This window comes from Heptranchias perlo, chromosome 16, assembly GCF_035084215.1.
Source record: "Heptranchias perlo isolate sHepPer1 chromosome 16, sHepPer1.hap1, whole genome shotgun sequence".
NCBI lineage: Eukaryota > Metazoa > Chordata > Chondrichthyes > Hexanchiformes > Hexanchidae > Heptranchias > Heptranchias perlo.
The window spans coordinates 61,947,640-61,972,007 of NC_090340.1; the positions used below are offsets into that span (position 1 = coordinate 61,947,640).

Genomic DNA, 24,368 nt, shown 5'->3' on the forward strand with positions numbered 1-24,368 from the left:
TGGGATTAATTGGATAGCTCTTTCAAAGAGCCAGCACAGGCACGATGGGCCAAATGGCCTCCTTCTGTACCGTGTTCTATGATTCTATGATAACGAACACAACTCTTCACCGTTTCCACCCACAATACAACAACTGTCATTTAAACAGCGCCTTTAACGTAGTAAAACGTCCCAAGGCGCTTCACAGGCGCGATTACCAGACAGAATTTGACACCGAGCCACATAAAAAAAAGGATTTGCAGGCTGACAGGCTGTGAATGCTCCTCCCATGGCTGTGACCATCTTTATACCAGCCAATGGGGGTGGGTTGGTCCTCTCTGGCAGGAGGGTTTCATGGGCTCCCACAACCCATATGAGGGGGATGGGCCACCCACACACCTACTGGACACGAGTATCTCTGCTGGATGTCACCCTGAAATTCAGAGCTGGAGCTCTGGTCTCCGCACGCCAGGACTGTCCAGAGCAGGGACCGAACCCTGCACTGTCTGGCTCAGAGGCAGGAATGCTACCACTGAGTCAAAGGCTCCCTCCATCCAAACCAGGTAGAGGGCGAGTCAGATTCTCACTTCAAGGCCTCAAATTTATTCTCCATTAGAACTCTCTCTTGTCTCCCTCTATTTTATCACTGGTACTGTATGTCAGCCTTGGCTCACTGGGTAACACGATTGCCTTTAACCAGAAGATTCAGGGGGTTCGAAGTCCCACTCCAGAGACTTGAGCACATAATCCAGGCTGACACTTTGAGGCAACAGCGAGGGAGAGGTGCTGTCTCTCAGAGGAGATGTTAAACCACGGCCCTTTCTGCCCTCTCAAGTGGATGTAAAAGATCCCACTCAGAAGGAGACAGGTGACGGGGAGGGCCTTGGTTTAACGTCTCATCCGAAAGACGGCACCTCCGACAGTGCAGCACTCCCTCAGTACTTGACTGGGAGTGTCAGCCTAGATTATGTGCTCAAGTCTCGGGAGTGGGACTCGAACCCACGACCTTCTGACTCGGAGGCGAGAGTGCTGCCCACCGAGCCACAGCTGGCACTGGGGTCAGGTCGTTGCTCTGTTTTCCTTTATTTTGCATCCGGTGTTTTTCTCCCTCTCTCCAGGAGAAGAGGACGTGTCAGACTCGGATTCCGATTGAAATGCTGTGAACGAGAAGGCGAAAGATTCCGTGTGAATTCTGTACCTCACCCCACCACCCCGAGTTTCATTTCTTTTTAAACAATTAAAAAACTCTTGTGCGCTGAGCTGCATTGGTGCTCGAGATCCAATCTAAACACCTCTGTAAAACGAGAGAGGGAAGAGCAAGAGATCACACCAACACCGTACTCGGGGGGGGGGGGCCAGAGATTTAACCGTGAGCGTCGCAGACACCAAGTCACTCTCCGTGGGAAGTACCAACCTCCAGCTCACAGCGTTTGATAATCCGAGCTCACAGCGTCCTGTATTTTAACCCTTCGCTCACCGCCTTTCGTTTCTGCTGGGTAGATCTTTCCGAGCGGGCACCAAGTCCTGCTCGTTACCGAGGAAGAGATTTTTTTTTTAAATTAATCAATAGAAGAAACCTTTCGCTAAAATTCGGATCGAACTACGACCCGTTTCGCTCCGGCGTAGGGTCACGTGACTGTCTCCTGACCTGTTGTTTCTTTGAGTCTATGAAACTGTGGAGAGATTGCAGAAAAAAACATTTTTAAAAAGAGCAAATTATTAGTTGTGAATCAGCAACTTGCATTTAAACAGCACCTTTAATGTCGCAGGCTCGGTCAAAGAGGAGGGTTCGAAGGAGCGTCTTAAAGGAGGAGAGAGAGAGGTGGAGAGAGAGGTGGAGAGGTTCAGGGAGGGAATTCCGGAGCTTGGGGCCCAGGTAGCTGAAGGCAGGTGTCATCGGGATGGGCAGCCTGGTCTAAGCCCAAAGGTGAAGGATTAATCTTCATTGTGTTCACCCCTCTCCGCCCGCCCTTCGGAGGATCTGAAATAAAACCAGTCCGATTCCAGGGACCAGGGCCGGGCGACGCCCTGAGCGAGTGTCCACTCGGTCCGGAACGGGTCCATCTTGGTCCGAGCTCTTCGGTCTCCCTCCTCTGGAGCGAGGCGTCCTTTGCCGCCCATTTTAATCTGTTGCGTTCGGCAGGGTAAGCCTCACTCAGTATCTCCAATTGATTTTTTTCCCCTGCCCTCGATTGTTGATTCCCGCTCTCGATGCTGATACAGGAAGAAAGAAGGAACTTGCATTTATATAGCGCCTTTCATAACCTCAGGACGTCCCAAAGCGCTTCACAGCCAATGAAGTACTTTCGAGACGTAGTCACTGTTGTAATGTAGGAAACGCGGCAGCTGATTTGTGCACAGCAAGATCCCACAAACAGCAATGTGATAATGATCAGATAATCTGTTTTTAAGCCCAGGATACCGGAGAGAACTCCCCTGCTCTTCTTCAAAATAGTGCGATGGGATCTTTTACCTCCGACAGTGCAGCACTCCCTCATTACTGCACCGGGAGTGTCAGCCTGGATTATGTGCTCAAATCTCTGGAGTGGGACTTAAACCCACGACCTTCTGTACTCAGAGGCGAGAGAGTGCTACCCACTCTGCTACGGCTGACAGTTATCATGGAATCTTTTACATCCACCTCGGAGGGCCTCAGTTTAACACCTCCAACAGTGCAGCGCTCCTTCAGTACTGCGCTCCCCCAGCGCTGACCCCCCGACAGTACGGCGCTCCCCCAGCGCTGACCCCCCGACAGTGCGGCGCTCCCCCAGCGCTGACCCCCCGACAGTGCGGCGCTCCCCCAGCGCTGACCCCCCGACAGTGCGGCGCTCCCCCAGCGCTGACCCCCCGACAGTGCGGCGCTCCCCCAGCGCTGACCCCCCGACAGTGCGGCGCTCCCCCAGCGCTGACCCCCCCGACAGTGCGGCGCTCCCCCAGCGCTGACCCCCCGACAGTGCGGCGCTCCCCCAGCGCTGACCCCCCCGACAGTGCGGCGCTCCCCCAGCGCTGACCCCCCCGACAGTGCGGCGCTCCCCCAGCGCTGACCCCCCCGACAGTACGGCGCTCCCCCAGCGCTGACCCCCCGACAGTGCGGCGCTCCCCCAGCGCTGACCCCCCGACAGTGCGGCGCTCCCCCAGCGCTGACCCCCCGACAGTGCAGCACTGAAGGGTCAGCCTGGATCAAAGTGTCGGTCACGATACATAACTCGTCCGTCATCCTGTTGTTGGCAGAACGGTCTATTTTTTTTTTGCTGAGCAGTTCGGTTTGTCTGATTCGAAGGACCTCAGAACAAAGAGCAGACATCAACAGAGTTAGCAAAAAAAAACCCACAGGTTCCTCAAATTGTCCTTCCTGCTGGTCAGTGGTGGGAAGTGCTTTAAACAGGCAGCAGGGCCCCAGAGGGGAAGAGGAAGCTACTGCTTTCTCTTTCAGTTTTTAAATAAGGATTGAATCACGAATGTACTGGGAATTAGAAACTAGAAACTGAAATAGTTTCAACTTTATTTTAAAACGCAATTAAAATCACAATATTATTTAAAATGGCAGCCCAGTTACCCAATACAGAAAAGAAAGATTTGCATTTATACAGGAAGTCCCAAAGTGCTTTACAGCCAATGAAGTACTTTTGAATTGTAGTCAGTGTTGTAATGTAGGAAATGCAGCAGCCAATTTGCACACAGCAAGATCCCACAAACAGCAATGAGATAAATGACCAGATAATCTGTTTTAGTGATGTCGGTTGAAGGATAAATATTGGCCCAGGTCACCGGGGAGAATTCCCTGGCTCCTCTTCACAATAGTGTCATGGGATCTTACACGTCCACCTGAGAGGGCAGACGGGGACCTCAGTTTTAACGTCTCATCTGAAAGACGGCACCTCCGCCAGTGCAGCACTCCCTCAAGTACCGCACTGGAGTGTCAGCCTGGATCATGTGCTGAATTCTCTGAGGCGAGTGCGCTACCCACTGAGTCACAGCTGAGACCAGGGCACCTGCTGTGCAGCCAGTGATCGCCAGGAAACTTGCTTTGGCATCTCTGATTAATGTCTTTGAAGGAACGCCGATCTGAGGCAGGGACAGACATCAGCCTTTTCACCCAACGTATCAACTTCAAAATCCTTGTGCTCATCTTCAAATCCCTCTGTCCTACTCCAGTAATCTCCTCCAGCGTTATATGCTCCCCCTCGCAATCCTTGGGTGAGATATCACCGACACCTGTGAATTGCACCGAACAAGGAGTCGCCACTTTCATGAGCAACGTGGAAAAAAATTGGGGGTGGGGAGGTCTTTCCTCTCCACCACCCCCACCATTCAGCACGCTCCTCCGGAACTTTCTCCCTAAGTCACTCTGCCCTGCTACGTCTCATCCCACCTTCTGTCACCTTTATTCATTCTCGGGATGTGGGCGTCGTTGGCAAGGCTGGCATTTAATGTCCATCCCTAGTTGTCCTGAGAAGCTGGTTTGATACAACAGAGTGGTTTGCTGGGTGAACTTCAAGAGGCCAGTTAAGAGTCAACCACATTGGTGTGGGGACTGGAGTCACATATCGGTCCAGACCGGGTAAGGACGGCAGGTTTCCTTCCCTAAAGGACATTAATGAACCGGTTGGGTTTTTACGACAATCCGACAGCTTCACGGACACTTTTACTGATAACCAGTTTTTAAAAAAAAACTGAATTCCAATTCCCAATCTGCCCTTGGTGGGATTTGAACTCTTGTTCTCTGGATTATTAGTCCAGTAACGGAACCACTGCACCACCTTACCTCCTCAAACCCAATCTCTTGGACCACACAGTTCGTTCGCCCCTTTAGCAGCTCTCCCTCTCGCTGCTGGTTATGCACCACGCCCTCTGTAGAAAGTGCCTTGGGGCTGCCTTGCTACGTGAAAACGGCACAGAATGTTCACTGCTGAACTAAGATTAGTTACTTTGGCCCTGCTCCACGGGCTTTAGCACATGCCGCGGGCTCTAGCAAGTCAACGGTTTGTGCCCTGCACTATGATAATTCTGACTTGCAAAGAGTTACACAGAATTACATACATTGAACCTACAGCACAGAAACAGGCCATTCGGCCCCACTGGTCTATGCTGGTGTCTATACTCCACACGAGCCTCGCACACACAACTTGCCAGCAACCGTCACTGGATAGTGATCAGGAACGGGAAACGCAGGTCAATTCCCCCCCACCTCAGGGGTGCCGAGGCCCAATTGAGATCAGCTAACTTGGCTCTGGCCTAGAATTGAATAGAAAGATTTGCATTTACATAGCACCTTTCATGTCCTCGGGATATCCCAAAGTGCTTCACAGCCAATGAAGTACTTTTTAAGTGGTCACTGTTGTAATGTAGGGAAACCTGGCAGCCAATTTGCGCACAGCAAGATCCCACAAACAGCAATGTGATAATGACCAGATAATCTATATTGGCCCCAGGACACTGGGGAGAACTCCCCTGCTCTTAAGTGTCACACATGAAGACAGGTCAGTCGTGTGAGGTACTGACGAGTGCCCAGGGAACGATACCTCCACATGAGTTAATGAGGGGGGGAATGGGGAAGAGAGAAAAGAGGGAAGGAAATTGGGGGCAAAAAAAGCCCATCTCTGCAGTGACGCAGTGAGCCTGGTGGTGGTGCTGTTGAGCTGGTAGGTGTGCCTGCCCACAGTGCCATCTAGTGGGAGTTAAGTGTTCCTGCAGCAGAATTCGGTTTGGGAAATGGTCGAATTTCTAAGTTTGCAGAAGATGTTAAATTCTTAGTAAGTTCAAGAGGAAACCACACAGCAAACAACAACTTGCAAGCAAGTCAAAAGGACACTGAAGCACTGGAGAAAGTGCAGAAAAGATTTACAAAGGACGTTACCAGAATTGAGAGGATGCAACTATCGGGAAAGATTGAGCAGTTTAGAGCGCTTTTCTCTGGGGAAAAAAAGACTAAGGAAACCTGATCGAGGCCTCGAAAATTATGAAGGGGTTCGACAGGTTGAATGTGGAGAGACTGTTTCCACTTGTGGGTGAGTCTAGAACATGGGGACATAAAGAACTTGCATTTATATAGCACCTTTCACAACCTCAGAATGTCCCAAAGCTCTTTATAGTCAGTGAAGTACTTTTGAAGTGCAGTCACAGTTATAATGCAGGAAACGCAGCAGCCAATTTGCGCACAGCAAGATCCCACAAACAGCAATGAGATAATAACCAGATAATCTGTTTTTAGTGATGTTGGTTGAGGGATAAATATTGGCCCCAGGACACCAGGGAGAACTCCCCTAATTCTTCTTCCAGTAATGGCTGTGGGATCTTTTACATCCACCCAAGAGGGCAGACGGGGCCTCGGTTTAACAGCTCATCCAAAAGACGGCACCTCCGACAGTGCAGCACTCCCTCGGTATTGCACTGAGAGTGTCAGCCTGGATTATGTGCTCAAATATCTGGAGTGGGACCTGAACCTACAACATTCTGACTCAGAGGCGAGAGTGCTACCCACTGAGCCAGGGCTGACTGCCCTTTTAAGATGGATCCTTCTCCCACTTTATCAGGGAAGAATGTACAGTCTCTTCTAAGATAGCTGATCCCAGTTGGGGTGCTACTGTTAACCTCAAATAGGGTGGGAGAAGGAAGGGAACTTTCAACCAGGGGTCCCCACTCTCCAGCGACCAGTGCTGGAAAGTCCGCTTGTGTGGCCCTCGGGTGGGGACAGGATCGGGCTCAGCTGTGATGGCTTCCCCAGTCGAATGGCCTGCCAACATGCCCTGTCCGGGCTCTCACACAGGCTGCTTGGAACCGTACCACCAAAGAGAGAAAGGGAAGAAAATATGGGAAAGTTTCTCTCTGAATTACCCTCTGTACAACGCACAGAACTCGCCCGTCACACATCGTCAATCATTTCCCAACAAGCTCAACAGTTAAAATCAGTTTTATTTGTTAACGAGAATACACAGCGAGGTGCAAGAATTTGTACTGACAAGTGGCATCCACAAAAACTAGGTGAATCTAAGCACGTACAAAAATACAGCTCTGAGGAGACAGATTTAAAGGACCAAAAGGAGAGAATATGTTACAAGTTCCAATTGTCACAACTCGGGAAAGGACACAGAAAAACGTAACTACAATTAAAACCAACCTTTAAGAACTGTGAGGTGGTCCTTGGCATTATTCTTTTTAAAAAATGGTCTTTACATTCATGATTTCCTTCAATATAAACTACACCCGACTTCCCCCCCCCCCTCCCAAGTCCTGCCCCTTTTCACCCCCATAAACAAGGGGAACGCAATCTTGTTCTCCGTTTCACTGCCAGTATCATGGACGAGGAATCAGAGAGAATCAACTTAGGAATTTCCCCAGGGAAAATGAAGTGTGTTTTTTAAAATTTTAAACAAACAGGGTAACAAAAAACCATTTATTGCACTGACTGAAAGTCCTCAGGAGATGATATCAATCCGCCGGCCAGCTTGCAGTGCCTCGTCCAAACAGCCGTTCTTCATTTGTGACAGTAGAAAATAAGGGGTGGTGGGCTATTCGACTGTGGAGGGCATCGCAGCCAAAACTCATCTTCGTCCTCACACCCGGTCACACCGCGTGTGCGCGCAGGGTCACTGATCCACACGATCAGGAGTGGCCACCCCAGCTGATCCCACACCCACTGACCCCCCCCCAACCCACCCCCTCTCTAGCCCAGGAGAACTGAAGCCAATCGCAGTGCCCCCGCTACTCAGATTCCTGCAGTTCTATCACCCCCTAAACGGGGGGGAGGGGGGGGGGAAAAAGAGTAAAAGGGCAGCTCGGTAACCGTCGCAAATGGAAACCCCAAACTTTTTGGATTCTGCAGTTCTTTGCCTGCCTGCCCGCCCCCTCCAGCCCAATATATAGAGGGCTTGTTTCTGGTACCTCAGAAATCAGCATCACTCCCAGACCCGGAAAACCAGTGATGCAAAAGGGATCGACTTGATCAATAAACTCAAGCCCATCCTTCGCAGGCATGAATAATAGAAAATTAAAGATTGTGATGGTCCCAGGTCAATATTTGTGTTTAAGCTCCTGTATAAAAGGCACTTTAGGTGAGACTTCAAGCAAGTTACAACACCGCGCAGCGACATCGTACAAAAATATAAACATTAACAGGCTGCGTTAGAACGTTCGGCCAGAGCTGCCTCCTTCAACAACTAAAAGAAAAACGATTTGGTTTAACGGACGACGCCAAGTAAAACTTCCAGCCAAAAAGGGAGGGTGGTTGGGTGAGGTTTGGCCCGGGCACTCCTGGGCAGCCACTTACCATCTCTGGCTGCCAGTGGCGCATTCACTCCAGGCAGGGGACAGTGCGCCACTGACATCTAGTGACAGGGAGGTGACATTTCCCTCCCCTTCTGGGTACAAATTTCATTACTAATCAAGAGTGTCAGGTTGTTGCTTTGATGATAAGCTAAAAATACTTTTTTAAAATTTTTTTTAAAAAAGTTATCTTTTTTGGTTTTTAAAAAAAAAAGTCACTGGGAAAATTCAGCCAGTCCACAGGGTCCACCAGACCTCCGCACTTTCCCTCCAACCCGGGTGGGTTTCAAGAATATAAAGTGGGTTCTGCACCTCCCCCTCCCTCTCCCCGTTCTTACCTTGAGGCAACATCAACGCACACACCACAGTGACCAGCCCGTCTGTGAACCTTCCTTACCTCCCCTCACCTTCCCCCCCGCCCACAACCTCTCTACTGCCCTGACAATCAGCTCTCAAACCCCAGGCACCTTCAGTCCTACTGACGCTTTGTATTTCCTGCTCTTAGGATTGTCCGGGAGGTTTGGTCAGGGCTCTGTTAATACATTGGTGGATAGATCCTGAATCAGAACACCGGGATCTGTTAGGATCAATAATTTGACTTATATGGGTAGGACTTGCATTTATATAGCGCCTTTCATGACCTCAGGACGTCCCAAAGCGTTTTACAGTGAATGAAGTACTTTTGAAATGTAGTGACTGTTGTAATATGGGAAACGTGGCAGCAAATTTGCGCACAGCAAGATCCCACAAACAGCAATGTGATAATCTGTTTTTTCAGTGATGTTGGTTGAGGGGTAAATATCGGCCCAGGACCCCGGGGAGAACTCCCCTGCTCTGCTTCAAAATAGTGCCATGGGATCTTTTACGTCCATCCGAGGGGACCTCGGTTTAATGTATCATCCGAAAGACGGCACCCCCGACAGTGCAGCACTCCCTCGGTACTGCGCTGGGAGTGTCAGTCTGGATTATGTGCTCAATTCTCTGGAGAGGGGCTTGAACCCACGACCTTCTGACTCAGAGACGAGAGTGCTACCCACTGAGCCACGGCTGACACCTGCCGATCGATGGGAACTGGGATTCAAACCTTATATACGGCCCCTCGAGACTCAACAGTACGAACCAATAGGACCCCAGCAAGCTCGGACACCCTGCTGTGCAGGTGAGTGATATTGAGAGTAGACTGTAATTGTGCTGGTACCATTCTAACCAGTGAATATTGCAAGGTGTTCAATTTGGGGAAAAAAACCCTCTCCTATATTAAAGAACAGTCTCACAATCACCAGGAAAAATAAGCAAATTTCAGCTAAAAAAACAAACTTTTTTTTTAAAGTTCTGATTCAGTAACTGCTTCAAGCAAGTCTAACAATAAATACCCAGTTATTAAGGTGTACATATAGAATTCATAAATGCTTCAAAAAAAGAAAGTGAAGTCAAGATATACACAAGCAGGTTCAGGATCAGGAGCCCTCGTTTGAGCCACACGAATTCTCAAACTGTCAGAGCGTATTCACAACAAACTAAACCGTCACGATCGGAAAGTTATGCCCAGGAATCTGCAGCTAGTCTCTGGGGTTGAAAGGCCTCCCTTTTTGTGCTGACATTTCTACGAATCTACAAACCTGTTTTGTCAAGACACCAAAAAAAAAATTGGCCGCGTTCGATTTTTCAGATTTTGGTCACGAGCCGGATGTTTGTTTTAGAAAAGCAACGAAACAATCACACAAAAAAAAATAATCAATCTTTGGATCCTGTTTTTAGAGAAAAAAAAAGGAGTCTTTGAAGAGATGGGAGATAGATGAACATTTTGCCTTCTGCAGAAAGCATGAAAGAAAACATGTTTGCATATGATGCAGTATGTTTAAACTGCAACCCAGTGCAAAGACTTCATTTTAGTGTTTCGTACAGAGTGAGCCATCTACACACACGTGACAACCAACTCAGTAAACGGCAAGAATCCCACTCAACACCACATCATTCACGGCCCATCGGAAGGTCCTTCTTGCACCGTACGCTGTTGGTACAAAGTGCATTACTCTCATGTCTCCCCCCACCCTCTTCACCTTCTCCCCTCCCACCATCGCCTGCCCTTGGAATCTTCGTTCCTGTTCAAGTACTGATTGCAAAAAAAGCACGCTTCACACTCGCCTTCCTACTTCATTGCCAATAAATAATTCATTTTGATCAGTTAATTGAACGTTCGCCACCAGCTCCTGAAGGTTGGGACATCCAAAAAACAGGCACAAGGCAGAGCAAGGCCGGGATTAGATACCAAGCAACTCACACTAGACCTCAGTCCGGGGAGCACCCACAACTTCAATGACGTCTCCCCTTCTCTATCCCCCCACCTTCGAAAATCGCTTCGAATTACACCCCCAGTAGTTAACACAAGACGAATCCAACCTTGGATATTCCGTCTCTCCTAAAGCATTACGCACAATATAAAATCGGAAGTGTCTGTTCTTTAAATCTCGACTGTTTGATTCTTCAGCTGCGTGAATGAAACGGGCGGTATATTGCAGACTTCAGTCTCTCTCGCTCTGCTGAACAGAGGTGGGGGGAGTTCCCCGTTTTCACCCTTCCAGGCGCTGTATCTCGGGCCTGCTGTCCACTTCCCCTCGGGACTCTGAGCGCGCCCGCGTGTACTCGCTGCTCTGCCCACCGGCCTGGCGCCGGCTGGCCAGCCTCCATATCTTAATGGCCAAGTACGAGTTGACCGAGTAGGCTCCAGCGGCCAGAAAGCCAAAGACCTGCGGGGAAACGAGAGAAATAATAACCAACGACCTCTTAAAGCGAATCAACAAGAAAAAGAAGGACTTGCATTTATATAGCACCTTCCACGTCCTCAGGACGTCCCAAAGCGCTTTACAGCCAATGAAGTACGAACATACGAAAGTACTTTTCTGAAGTGTAGTCACTGTTGTAGGAAACGCGGCAGCCAATTTGCGCACAGCAAGATCCCACAAACAACAATGTGACAATGATCAGACAATCTATTTTTAGTTGCTGCTTGAGGAATAAATATTGGGCCAGGGCAGTGGAAGAACTCCCCTGCTCTTCTTTGAATAGCGGCCGTGGGATGTGTTACGTCCACCTGAGGCGGCTGACGGGGCCTCGGTTTAACATCTCATCCGAAAGGCGGCACCTCCGACAGTGCAGCACTCCCTCAGTACTGGCATTGGGAGTGTCAGCCTGGATTATGGGCGCAAGTCTCTGGACCCACGACCTTCTGACCAGAGGCGAGGGTGCTGCCCGCTGAGCGACGGCCGACACTCACAGCACCAATGTCCAAAGGCTTCCTTCCTCTCTCAACGCAGCTCAGAAACCCAAGCGAAATTCATCTCAATGAATTGCCTCTCTAAACAAAAGACTGGCCAATTAGAAGAAACTTTAGTACAGGGCATGAGGGACTTCAGTTGCGTAGAGAAAGAGAAGCTGGGATTGATCTCCTTAGAGGAAAGAAAATTAAGGGGAGATTTAATAGGCGTGTTTAAAATTGAGGTGTTTTTAACAGAGTCAATAAGGAGAAACTGTTCTCACTGGCAGCTGGGTCACAGATTTAAGATAACTGACAAAAGAACCAGAGGGGAGATGAGGTGAATTCTCTTTTACGCAGCGAGTTGTTCTGATCTGGAATTCACTGCCTGAAAGGGTGGCGGAAGCAGATTCAATAGTAACTTTCAGAAGAGAATTGGATTAAAAACTTGAAAAGGAAAAATTTCCAGGGCTATGGGGAAAGAGCAGGGGGGGTGGGGAGTGGGACTAATTAGGAAGCTCTTTCAAAGAGCCGGCACAGGCACGATGGGCCGAAGGACCACCTTCTGTGCTGTAAGGTTCTATGATTCTAAGGGCATTCGTCCAAAAACTCTTGTGGTCGGCACAGGCCAGGGATGAGACAATAACTTGCATTTATATAGCGCCTTTAATGTAGTAAAACACCACAAGGCGCTTCACAGGAGCGATTATCAAATTAAATTTGACACCGAGCCACATAAGGAGATATTAGGACAGGTGACCCAAAGCTTGGTCAAAGGGGTAGGATTTAAAGAGTGTCTTAAAGGGGGAGAGAGAGAGAGAGAGAGACAGAGGGAGAGGTGAAGAGATGGAGAGGTTTAGGGAGGGAATTCCAGAGCTTAGGGCCGAGGTAGCTGAAGGCACGGCCGCCAATGGTGGAGCGATGAAAATCGGGGATGCGCAAGAGGCCAGAATTGCAGGAGCGCAGAGATCTCGGAGGGTTGTTGGGCTGGAGGAGGTTACAGAGATAGGGAGGGGGGCAAGGCCACAGAGGGATTTGAAAACAAGGATTAGAATTTTAAAATCGAGCCTTTTCCAGACCAATGTAGGTCAGCGAGCACAGGGGTGATGGGTGAACAGGACGTGGTGCGAGTTAGGATACGGGCAGCAGAGTTTTGGACGAGCTCAAGTTTACGGAGGGTGGGAGATGGGAGACTGGCCAGGAGAGCGTTGGAATAGTCTAGTCTAGAGGTAACAAAGGCATGGATGAGGGTTTCAGCAGCACATGAGCTGAGGCGGGGGCGGAGACGGGCGATGTTACGGGGCCTTACAGGCAAGGGATGGAACCAGGGACCCTGCAGTCTCCACGGGTTGGGGATTACCCAGGGTAACTTACCACAGCAGCGACCTCCCCTTTCCTCTTGTGGTTCATGGCCGCCAGGACGATGGAGGCGATGAAAAAGACAATAGCACTGATCACCGTGTTCACCAAATCCTGAGAAACAAGCAGACAAAATATTGTCTAAAGGACTAAAAAATTATATACAGAAACCCAATTTCAACAACAACTTGCTTTATATAGCATCTTTAACGTACTAAAACGTCCCAAGGCGCCTCACAGGAGCGATTATCAGACATAATTTGACACCGAGCCACATAAGGAGATATTAGGACAGGTGACCAAAAGCTTGGTCAAAGAGGCGGAGAGGTTTAGGGAGCAAATTCCAGAGCTTAGGGCCCAGGCAGCTGAAGGCACGGCCGCCAATGGTGGAGTGAAGAAAATCGGGGATGCGCAAGAGGCCAGAATTGGAGGAACGCAGAGATCTCGGAGGGTTGTAGGGCTGGAGGAGGTTACAGAGATAGGGAGGGGCGAGGCCATGGAGGAATTTGAAAACAAGGATGAGAATTTTAAAATCGAGGTGTTCCCGGACCGGGAGCCAATGTAGGCCAGCGACCGCAGGGGTGATGGGTGAACGGGACTCGGTGCGAGTTAGGATACGGGGCAGCAGAGTTTTGGGTGAGCTCAAGTTTACAGAGGGTGTAAATTTCCCCATCCCACACTACTGTGTTACTCACTAACTTTTTATCAAGAGCATCAGCCGTGGGTCAGTGGGTAGCAGTCTTGCCTCAGTCAGAAGGTCGTGGGTTCGAGTCTCACTACAGAGATTTGAGCACAAAATCTAGCAGACACGCCCAGTGCAGTACTGAGGGAGTGCTGCACTGTCGGGGGTGCCGTCTTTCGAATGTGACGTTCGAAAGTTGCCTTTCGCGGCCTCAGGACATCCCAAAGCCCTTTACAGCAAATGAATTACTTTTTGAAGTGTAGTCACTGTTGCAATGTAGGAAACGCGGCAGCCAATTTGCGCACAGCAAGATCCCACAAACAGCAACAAGATAACGACCAGATAATCTGTTGTTTTGTGATGTTGGATTTAGGGATAAATATTGGCCTGGACACCGGGGAGAACTCCCCTGCTCTTCTTCGAAATAGAGCCCATGGAATCCTTTACATCCACCCGAGAGGGCAGACAGGGCCTCGGTTTAATGTCTCATCCGAAAGACGGCGCCTCCGACTGACAAGTGCAACGCTCGTTAATCTGAAGGATGAGACTGCAGGTTCAAACACTATGAGCGATTAAGACTCAGGGTCCCTGGGGGGTGGGGGGGGGGGGGGCGGGGAGGGCAGACAGGACATCAGCCTCCAAGACGAGACGGCAGTGTAGATATTGTTTGGTCTTTGCACGTATGAGATGTGCCTGGGGCTGAAGCCAATGGAGAGTCACTCTTTCCAGTGGAGTGTGGTCCCGTGCCAGGATTATGGGATTGTTTGATGCTGCAACGGGGAGACGGCGGAGATTGGCCTTCTTTAAGGACAAGATCCAACGGGCTGAAGGGCCTCCATCATCCGATCCTGATGCAGCAGGAAAGCGTTCCTAAAATCTAAAGTAAGATAGAGAGCCCTGGAACCACATGGTCGGCAGATGCAGGGAGTTCAAAGTGCGCAGCACAACTTATCTGCAATGTGCTTCCATATAAAACACAAACCACACGGATATTAAACCTTCCAAATGGAATTGCTGACATTTTTGTGGTTCAGCTTTAATGTGAGTGTACTGGAACAGGTCCTTACACTTGGCCCAACAACAGTGAGCAAAGAATCAGCTCCTTGCCTCACCTCAAGGAACAACAGAAGAGATCAGAGTTGCCCCTCCAGCACTGGGCTGTACAATCCTCCAGAACAACCACTTCACCACTTCTCCAGTTTCTTTTCCTGGTCACCAGCTATCCCTCCCAGGCCCCATCCTCCCTCCCAACCCCCCCATCCTCCCTCCCAACCCCCCCATCCTCCCTCCGCCTCCCCCCCCCCCCCCCCCAAAAAAAAAACTATTTTCCAAGTCTTTGTTCATATTTGTGTTCTCATATACCGGGCAGCATCCGAGTGAATCACCCTCCCGGATATATCAACCCTATTATTTAACCATTATCAGGAAAGGCTGAACAGGCTGGGGACTCTTTTCTCTAGAAAACAGAAGGACGAGGGGTGAGCTGATAAGGGATAATGATAGGGTTTGATGTGGAAACGTTTTATCTACGTTTACCCTTTGTGGGGGAGTCCAAAACTAAAGGTCATAAATATAAAATAGTCGCTAATAAATCCAATTGGGAGTTCAAGAGAAACTTTTTTACCCAGAGAGTGGTCAGAATGTGGAACTCACTCCCACAAGGAGTAGTTGAGGCGAATAGTGTAGATGCATTTAGGTAAACACATGAGGGAGAAAGGAATAGAAGGATATGCTGATAGGGTGAGATGAAGTAGGGGAGGGAGGAGGCCCGTGTGGACCTTTACCACCGACACAGACCAGTTGGGCCGAATGGCCTGTTTCTGTGCTGTAGTTTCGATGTAACCATTATAACATCCAGCTGTTCGTTAAATAAACTCACCCACTATTCCCGGCAACGCATTCCAGCTGTTGATCAACCTTTATATAGAGAAATATTTCCTGACATCTGTCTTAAACTTGCCCTTCCTGCCCTGGCGTGTCAGAGTATTGCTCACTTCCTCTGTCTCGTTAAGTGTCCAGAGAACTTGCCTTTTCCAGTAACTTTGCATTTTTCACCACTTCTATTCAGGTGGATTGTGAGAGCCTCCCTTGCTTGTATTCTGGAACAGTTCAACTAAAATGGGACGTCTCTACAGCCCAACCTCCATTATGTGTCAGATGTTTCAAACCCTGGTGTGAGACATTGTCCTTTATTCTTCATATTCCATCTCCGTTTATTGATGAATAAAACTACACAATGAATCTTTGGTCCTCTGTAACCTGCCTTCATTCTCAGGCTGAGGGTAAATTTGTACCAAAGGGTTAAATGATGAGGACGGGTTGCATAAACTTGGCTTGTATTCCCTTCAGCACAGAAGGTTGAGGGGTGATCTGATCGAGGTGTTTAAAATGATAAAGGGATTCGACAGGGTAGATAGAGAGAAACTATTTCCTCTGGTGGGGGAGTCCAGAACAAGGGGGTATAACCTTAAAATTAGAGGGTAGAGTCTAGGATCAGGGAGAATGTACATGGGTTGCAGAAAGAGATTAAATGGGTGGGTAGAGTCCATGATAGGTTAGAGTGTTTGACGGGACAGTGCAGAGGGAGCTTTACTCTGTATCTAACCCGTGCTGTACCTGCCCTGGGAGTGTTTGATGGGACAGTGTAGAGGGAGCTTTACTCTGTATCTAACCCGTGCTGTACCTGCCCTGGGAGTGTTTGATGGGACAGTGTAGAGGGAGCTTTACTCTGTATCTAACCCGTGCTGTACCTGCCCTGGGAGTGTTTGATGGGACAGTGTAGAGGGAGCTTTACTCTGTATCTAACCCGTGCTGTACCTGCCCTGGGAGTGTTTGATGGGACAGTTTAGAGGGAGCTTTACTCTGTATCTAACCCGTGCTGTACCTGCCCTGGGAGTGTTTGATGGGACAGTGTAGAGGGAGCTTTACTCTGTATCTAACCCGTGCTGTACCTGCCCTGGGAGTGTTTGATGGGACAGTGTAGAGGGAGCTTTACTCTGTATCTAACCCGTGCTGTACCTGCCCTGGGAGTGTTTGATGGGACAGTGTAGAGGGAGCTTTACTCTGTATCTAACCCGTGCTGTACCTGCCCCGGGAGTGTTTGATGGGACAGTGTAGAGGGAGCTTTCTTCACCCAATATCGACATACACTCTTTTCAGTTGGGGTTTCTGCAGAGGAACGGAGACCCCAGCCGATTTCCCTCCTCCCTCGCCAAGGGGTGGTGATAACTTCCACACTGGCCACGTGATTAAAGCTGGGACCTCCTTGTTCTGGTGCAGATCTCTGCTCGAGCCATACAGAAGCTGATGAGTCATTCTTTGGTGTCATGCGATCTGGGCCTCATTCTCTTTATATCTGTCTTGTGACCTAATCTTGTGTTTTTTGAGGTACTGTTTTTGCAAGTTCTATATGACCACAGTCTGAGTTGCTCTGTTGACATTAGAAACGGCCAGATTACTTGTGGCTGGGTTACTGTTAACCAATTCTAGTGCTGGGTCTAATTCTCGTCACCGACCCACGCTGTTTATTGGGTTGAAGGGCAGTTAACCAGCCCCCTTCAGGTAGCTCACAGTCGCCTTGCAATCCAACATCGCATGTTCCGGGACAGCGACAGGTTGTTAAGTGACCAGGAACAGCACACGTCAGGTGTAGCCGCCCTTTCGACCAGCTTGCTGACACTCTCTGTCCAGGTTCTCAAGGCAAGAGTGGCCACTGGTTGAGGTACCTGAGGCAGCAGGCAACCTTGGAATTCTACCCCAGTCAACCTCTTTAGGGAAGGAGAGGAGAGAACAGAAGGACGAGAAAGTGGGCTCGGTGAGGATAAATTGCGAGGAACTGCACGGTCAACGAGGGAATTTCGATCCGGCAGCATGGGGTTAGAATCATAGAATCTTACAGCACAGGAGGAGGCCATTCAGCCCATCGTGCCTGTGCCGGCTCTTTGAAAGAGCTGTCCAATTAGACCCACTCTCCCTCCTCTTTCCCCACAGTCCTGCAAATTTTCTCCCCTTCAAGTATTTATCCAATTCCCTTTTGAAAGTTATTATTGAATCTGCTTCCACCGCCCTTTCAGGCAGCGCATTCCAGATCAGAACAACTCACTGCGTAAAAAAAAAATTCTCATCTCCCCTCTGGTTCTTTTGCCAATTATCTTCAATCTGTCTCCTCTGGTTACTGACCCTCCTGCCAATGGAAACAGTTTCTCTTTATTTACTCTATCAAAACCTCTCATGATTGTGAACACCTCGATTAAATCTCCCCTTAACCTTCTTTGCTCTAAGGAGAACAATCCCAGTCTCTCCACATAACTGAAGTCCCTCATCCCTGGCACCATTCTAGTAGAGTGCATCCGTGCTCCAGTGAAGTGTGGGTAAGTTACTGTCAGGAGGAAAGGATAATCAAATCCGGGAAACCGTATAGAGCACGTGTCTCTGGGACTTTCAGGGTGGTAACTCATCATAAGCCACTCGGCAGCTCGTACTGGGGTCACCTATTGACACGTTTGGGGGTGGGGGGAAACATGGTGGGGGCGATGGTGGACAACCAGGGCATGCAGGAGAAAGAAAGCACACACTACACACACACACACACACACACACACACACGTTTCCCCCCCCTCCTATCTTGACTCCATGTTGTGGGAGGGAGCAGTAACACAGTCACCAACCACACTGCTCCACCTGACCTCAGTGCCCAACCTTCGTGTCAAGTCCTGGAAAGCAATTCAACTGCGAAGGGGTTTACATCGGAGCTGGGACATGTCCTCGATCCAATGTCCACACAAGAGGCTCCTCCCAGCAGAGGCTAGCGATGGGGAGCCAGAACCCCGGCTAATTGTATGTATCCCTCCCTCCCTCCCTCCCTCCCTTTACAGAGAATTGACTTACTGTGCAGACAGAGGAGATGGAAGAATACTCTGCTCAGACTGCGGTTAGAAACCACGAAGGGAAGAGGGCCGGAGAGAGGGAGGGAGGGACAGAGACAGAGCGAGAGAGGGAGGGAGGGACAGAGGAAGAGGGAGAGAGACAGAGACAGAGACGGAGACGGAGAGGGAGGGACATAGAGCGAGGGGGACAGGCCTGCAGGATGGCGCCATGGATTTCTGAGCCATGTGCCGAACTCCAAGCCACTAAGTGCCCGGCGAACAGCCATGGAATTCACAGCGTGACCGTGGGCTTAAAGCTCTTGGCCAGATGTCAAAACCTAAGAAAACTCAAATGGTTGAACTATTTCGAGGTTTCATTACAACAAAAGGCTACAGAGGAAGGATGACACAGACAGAGAAAGCAATACAGTTGACCGAGTGTGACCCAGCTAACATTAGAGACAGTGAGGGCAGAACAGACAAAGAAAAAAAGCTTGCATTTGTATAGCCCCTTTCATGACGTCACAACATCCCAAAGCACTTTACAGCCAATGAAGTACTTTTTGAAGTGTAGCCACTGTTGTAATGAAGGAAACGCAGCAGCCAATTTGTGCACAGCAAGATCCCACAAACAGTAACGACCAGATCATGTGGTTTTTTTTTTTAAGTGATGTTGGTTAAAGGGTAAATGTTGACCAGGACAGAGGGGAGAACTCCCCTGCCCTTTTTCGAATGGGATTTTGGCATACAGGGCCTCGGTTTAACATCTCATCCCAAAGATGGCACCTCAGACAATGCAGCACTCCCTTAACACTGCACTCAGAGACAAGAGGGGCCGATACAGAGATGGGGGAGGGGACGGCACAGAGACAAAGAGGGCAGAACACAGGATGAAACAGAGAAGTCAAACTGAGACAATAACATGCTCAAGGGCACAAAAACTGGCTGGATCAAGTCAGTTAGATTTGAAGAGAGGAAAATTTGAAATACAAACGCAAAATGCTGGACCTGTACGGTATGTCAGCTTCTGAGGATAGGTTAGAGTTTTGGATAGAGACCAGTTCTCACAAAGGATCTACACCTGAAACAATAACTTGTCCTTTCCCTGATGCTGACTCAGTGATGGACAATCCCAACATTTTCTGAGTTGACATTGGACCAAATCCATTACCAGCTAAACCCATCGACGCCAAGCAACAGATTCCAATGGGGAGGCCAATAAAATATTAAGAGGTAGGAACCAGCCGAGGCCCCTGCACACACCCAAGAATGGGGGTAGGAGAAAGACAGAAAAGTTTGCAGAGCCCATACAAAACCAGATTGCCTCTTACGGAACATCACTTAAGGAATTCCATTCTAACCAAAATGATAGTCCACATATCAGTCATGGAGACACTGGTCTCCGATGAAACTTGAATAAATACAGCTCTCTAAGGATTATAGCAATAAGGACAGCACACTCAATTGTGAACGTTCGTTGCTTTGAGTTGGGAGGGTCAGATGTGAAATCAGTTTGGGTGGTCTCTGCCAAGGGAATGTCTTAGTTTGGGACAGTGTAGAGGGAGCTTTACTCTTTATATAAACCAGTGTTGTACCTGCCCTGGGAGTGTTTGATGGGACAGTGTAGAGGGAGCTTTACTCTGTATCTAACCCGTGCTGTACCTGCCCTGGGAGTGTTTGATGGGACAGTGTACAAGGAGCTTTACTCTGTATCTAACCCGTGCTGTACCTGCCCTGGGAGTGTTTGATGGGACAGTGTAGAAGGAGCTTTACTCTGTATCTAACCCATGCTGTACCTGCCCTGGGAGTGTTTGATGGGACAGTGTAGAAGGAGCTTTACTCTGTATCTAACCCATGCTGTACCTGCCCTGGGAGTGTTTGATGGGACAGTGTAGAAGGAGCTTTACTCTGTATCTAACCCGTGCTGTACCTGCCCTGGGAGTGTTTGATGGGACAGTGTAGAGGGAGCTTTACTTCTATGCTGGGACATCCTACAGCTGTTACCTTGAGGACAGGAATGAAGAAGATTGGGGAGAGGCAGTGTGTAGGAGAACATATGGACATCGCAAATCATCAAAGACATATGTCCTGTAACAGAACCTAATCGCAGCTCCATCAAACCAGAGAGTCAGCGGTTCTGGTGGACTTACCGTCAGATTCCAGTTGATCTGCAGTACTTTGGTGTGAAGATTCAGGCTGAACATCAGTAGCAGAACACCGGTAATCACGAACGCCGTGCAGCTGACAAACTCAAAGAAGTAGAGACCCCCGCACGGCAAACACTCTTTCACCGTCTCGATACAGATGAAGGCAATTAGTGCCAAAATCTGAAAGGAAAGCAAAGGCTATTTAACATCATAAGGTACACTGTTTCCAGTCACAGCCTTGATCTCTGCCTTATTTACACTATTACAGTCACTGCATCTGCCCTGTCCTCTCAAACTCCGATTATAGCATCTGACACACTTCCCCCTCCCTGCATCCTCAACTGTTGAAACCATGGCTCATTTCAGAATCTCTTGTCAAACTCATCTCTCATACTCTAGGATACTCCTCTGATAGGCAGTCTCTTTCTATCTCCCCTCCACCTCTGTTCCTGTCACAACCTTCTCTCTCTTTCTCTACCAATGCTCCTCTAAACTTCTTAAAGTTCTCATTCTTGTTTTCAAATCCTTCTAAGGCCTCGCCCCCCTCCCTATCTCTGTAACCTTCTCCAGCTCTACAACCCTCAGAGATCTCTGCGCTCCTCCGATTCTGGCCTCTTGCGCATCCTCGATTTTCATCGCTCCACCATTGGCGGCCGTGCCTTCAGCTGCCTGGGCCCTAAGCTCTGGAATTCCCTCCCTAAACCTCTCCGCCTCTCTCTCCTCCTTTAAACACTCCTTAAAACCCACCTCTTTGACCAAGCTTTAGGTCACCTGTCCTAATATCTCGTTATGAGGTTCTGTGTCAAATTTTGTTTGATAATCACTCCTGCGAAGCGCCTTGGGAAGTTTTACCACATTAAAGGCACTATATAAATGCAGGTTGCTGTTGTTGTTGTTCCTCTCTTCCTTCCAATCACCACCACCTTCTCAAGGGCAATTAGGGAACGAATAATATAAAAATCTACAATTAGCGCATTGAGGACAGAGTTTTCTCCACCTCGGGACACGTGGCATCGTCTCCGACTATAACTGATTCTTTCCCAGGATCTCGAAACTGTGGAACTCCTCACCTCCCTCAGTCTTCCCTTCCTCATGCATTCTACAGGCTTTTAAGACCCATCATCTAATCACTACCTCTTGATTTACCTCATCCTCTTTCCGGTTCTTTTCAGCCTCAATGACGTCCTGCATTGTTGGCTGAGCAACCTGCCAACCTTCTGCTCGGCCTCCTCCGATTGCAAGGCAGCCTGATAAGACCCTCCTCCTGCCCCTCCCCACCCCCCCGTTCCCACTCCTCCGCTTCTCTTCCACCCCCCCCACCTCCCACCCCACTTCCATCATGTACAGAGTCAGCCTTCCGGTATCTTGCCCAGGTAGCTAACCTGGTGCAGAGGTCGTGTCTCACTTGGTAAAGAAATCCTTTACAAAAAAAAAAGCTCCCTCTGCCAACACCGTCAAAAACGGATCAAATGACCATTCACCTCATTCCTGTTTGCAGAAAAAAAATTCATTCTTTGGATATGGGTGTTGCTGGCAAGGACCAGCATTTATTGCCCATCCTTCGTTCCTGAGATGGTGGTGGTGGGCCTTCTACTTGAACCACCGCAGTCCGTGTGGCGAAGGTACTCCCACAGCGGTTCGATACACAGGAATTTCTAGACACGAAAAGACCAAGGTCCGTCTAATTCGCCTTCGACCATCCTGGTACTCGCTGATACAACGATAATGGAATTGTTGACTAATCAGGAGCAATCAATCTCGATCAATGAGTCTACAACAGACCCAGTCACGAGGGGGAGGAAAACCCCCAGTGGTGGAGAGCTTTGGGAACCAGAGGTCCAAAGCCACCTGTTCCTCCCGAGCCTGTTACACTCACCACATGCCCGGTCTCAAATTACTCATATACTGTATCCCAAAATATTATTTTCTGAAAGAAATCTATCTACAACCAAATGGCTTGCTAGGCAACTTCAAAGGGTACGTTACAGTCAACCACGTTGGGGTGGAGACTGGAGACCCAGACCGGGTCAGGACAGCAGGTTTCCTTCCCTAAAGGATGTTACTGAACCAGTTGTTCTTTTTTTAATGACAGCTCCATGGTCACTTTTTACTGATAACAGTCACTGCACTGAATTCATTGTGAGTGAAGCCTTTTGGGATGTTTCTGAGAGACGAGTAACAAGGATCTCAATGAAGGCAAGACAGCCTGCACAGAGCCAGGCGATAAGAGGCATAAAGCAAATCAAATCGCTCAATACTCGTCCATCATGTGTCACAATGATGCCTGCTGCCAGACAAGGAACGAACAGAAGGGGCTCTTGAGAATACTGATCAACGATTAATTAAGCCTACGGATTCTAAGCTGTATTTAACCCACTTGTGTTGGCTCCCAACTCTTCAACACTCATTAAGCTGAAGCTGTGAAGAGGGCTGAAAGGGTTAAATTATGAGGACTGGTTGCATAGACTGGGTTTGTATTCCCGAGTATAGAAGGTTAAGGGGTGATCTAATTGAGGGGTTTAAGATGATTACAGGAGTTGATAGGGTAGAGAGAGAGAAACTATTTCCTCTGGTGGGAGAGTCCAGAACAAGGGGGCATAACCTTAGAATTAGAGCTAAGCCGTTCAGGGGTGAAATCAGGAAGCACTTCTTCACACAAAGGGGAGTGGAAATCTGGAACTCTCTCCCCCAAAAAGCTGTTGAGGCTGGGGGTCAATTGAAAATTTCAGAAACTGATATTTTTGTTAGGTATGAGTGTTACGGGTTACGGAACCAAGGTGGGTAGGTGGAGTTAAGGTACAGATCAGCCATGATCTATTTGAATGGCGGCACAGGCTCGAGGGGCTGAATGGCCCACTCCTATGTAAAGCTTGGGCCCCATTGTGTGTGGTTGGAAGATTACGGTTGTCAGGACCCCGAGAGGATTTCAGGACCTGGATCTGCATGAACTGGCAGCAATCCATTCCACAGAAGCACCAAGCCGAATTTATTTCTCAAAAAGAAAAAAAGCCTTGACGGGCTCAGCGTTTGAGTGTGCCACAAGTTTTGTTTATGGTGCCAGCTGGAAACCAATTCTTCCCAGTGTAATCTTTCCATTTCTCATCTGATAATCTAAAACCTGCGAATGCTTGTGGAAAAATAAAGCCAGACGACCTGGCCTCAGCAGTCCTGTCCCCCTGATTCCCCACCCTCTCCCGCCTGTTCTCTCCCCCCCCCTCTCCCAAGTGGCCACCTCTGGTTAGGACAAGGCCTCAAGTGCATCATTCAGCCCCAATTAACAAAAAGCACAGCTCCCCATCACAGCTCTCACAGTTCTGCACATACGATGAGTTATTTCAAAATACAGTGACTGTGATGTTGGCAAAGGCAGCATTTTGTTCACAGCAAGATTCCAAACAGCATTGAGACAAATGGGCAGTTAATCTGTTCTTGGTGGTGTTGAGTGAGGAAGGAATGTTGGCCCAGGACAGCGGGATAACTCTCTCCCTGCTTTTGTTCGAAGACTGCCATGGAACCTGTAACATCCACCCGACCCACTGGAAGGGGCAGAGGGGGCCTCGGTTTAACGTCTCATCCGAAGGATGGCACTTCCGACAGTGCGGCACTCCCTCAGTGCTGCACTGAAGCGTCGGCCTGGGTTACGTGCTCGTCTCTGGAGTTCTGGGCTTGAACCCACAACCTTCTGACCCAGAAGCGTTGGTACTACCCACTGAACGCAGGGGGAGTTGGCAGAGGAAAACTTCTACAAACTGCAGTACTTTACAGGGTCTCTAAGCCGACAAGGAACACTGTCAATCTCAATTAGAAACAATTTTACAACA

At 49.1% G+C, this 24,368-nt stretch overlaps 2 protein-coding genes across 5 annotated transcripts in view; one reads left to right on the forward strand and one right to left on the reverse strand.

Moving 5' to 3' along the window:
• Positions 1-7,108, forward strand: part of LOC137333816 (CKLF-like MARVEL transmembrane domain-containing protein 3) — a 28,919-nt gene extending 21,811 nt beyond the window's left edge. For all 4 annotated transcript variants that reach the window (XM_067998173.1, XM_067998177.1, XM_067998175.1 and 1 more), the window contains one exon: positions 1,098-7,108. In XM_067998173.1, the coding sequence (XP_067854274.1) occupies positions 1,098-1,132 (35 nt within the window). In that variant the 3' untranslated portion in view covers positions 1,133-7,108. The remainder of the gene's footprint in view (positions 1-1,097) is intronic.
• Positions 6,874-24,368, reverse strand: part of cmtm4 (CKLF-like MARVEL transmembrane domain containing 4) — a 65,525-nt gene continuing 48,030 nt past the window's right edge. The window contains exons 2-4 of the mRNA XM_067998178.1: positions 20,551-20,727; positions 12,869-12,967; positions 6,874-10,988 (exon numbers count right to left, since the gene is read on the reverse strand). Of these exons, the coding sequence (XP_067854279.1) occupies positions 10,812-10,988; positions 12,869-12,967; positions 20,551-20,727 (453 nt within the window). The 3' untranslated portion in view covers positions 6,874-10,811. The remainder of the gene's footprint in view (positions 10,989-12,868; positions 12,968-20,550; positions 20,728-24,368) is intronic.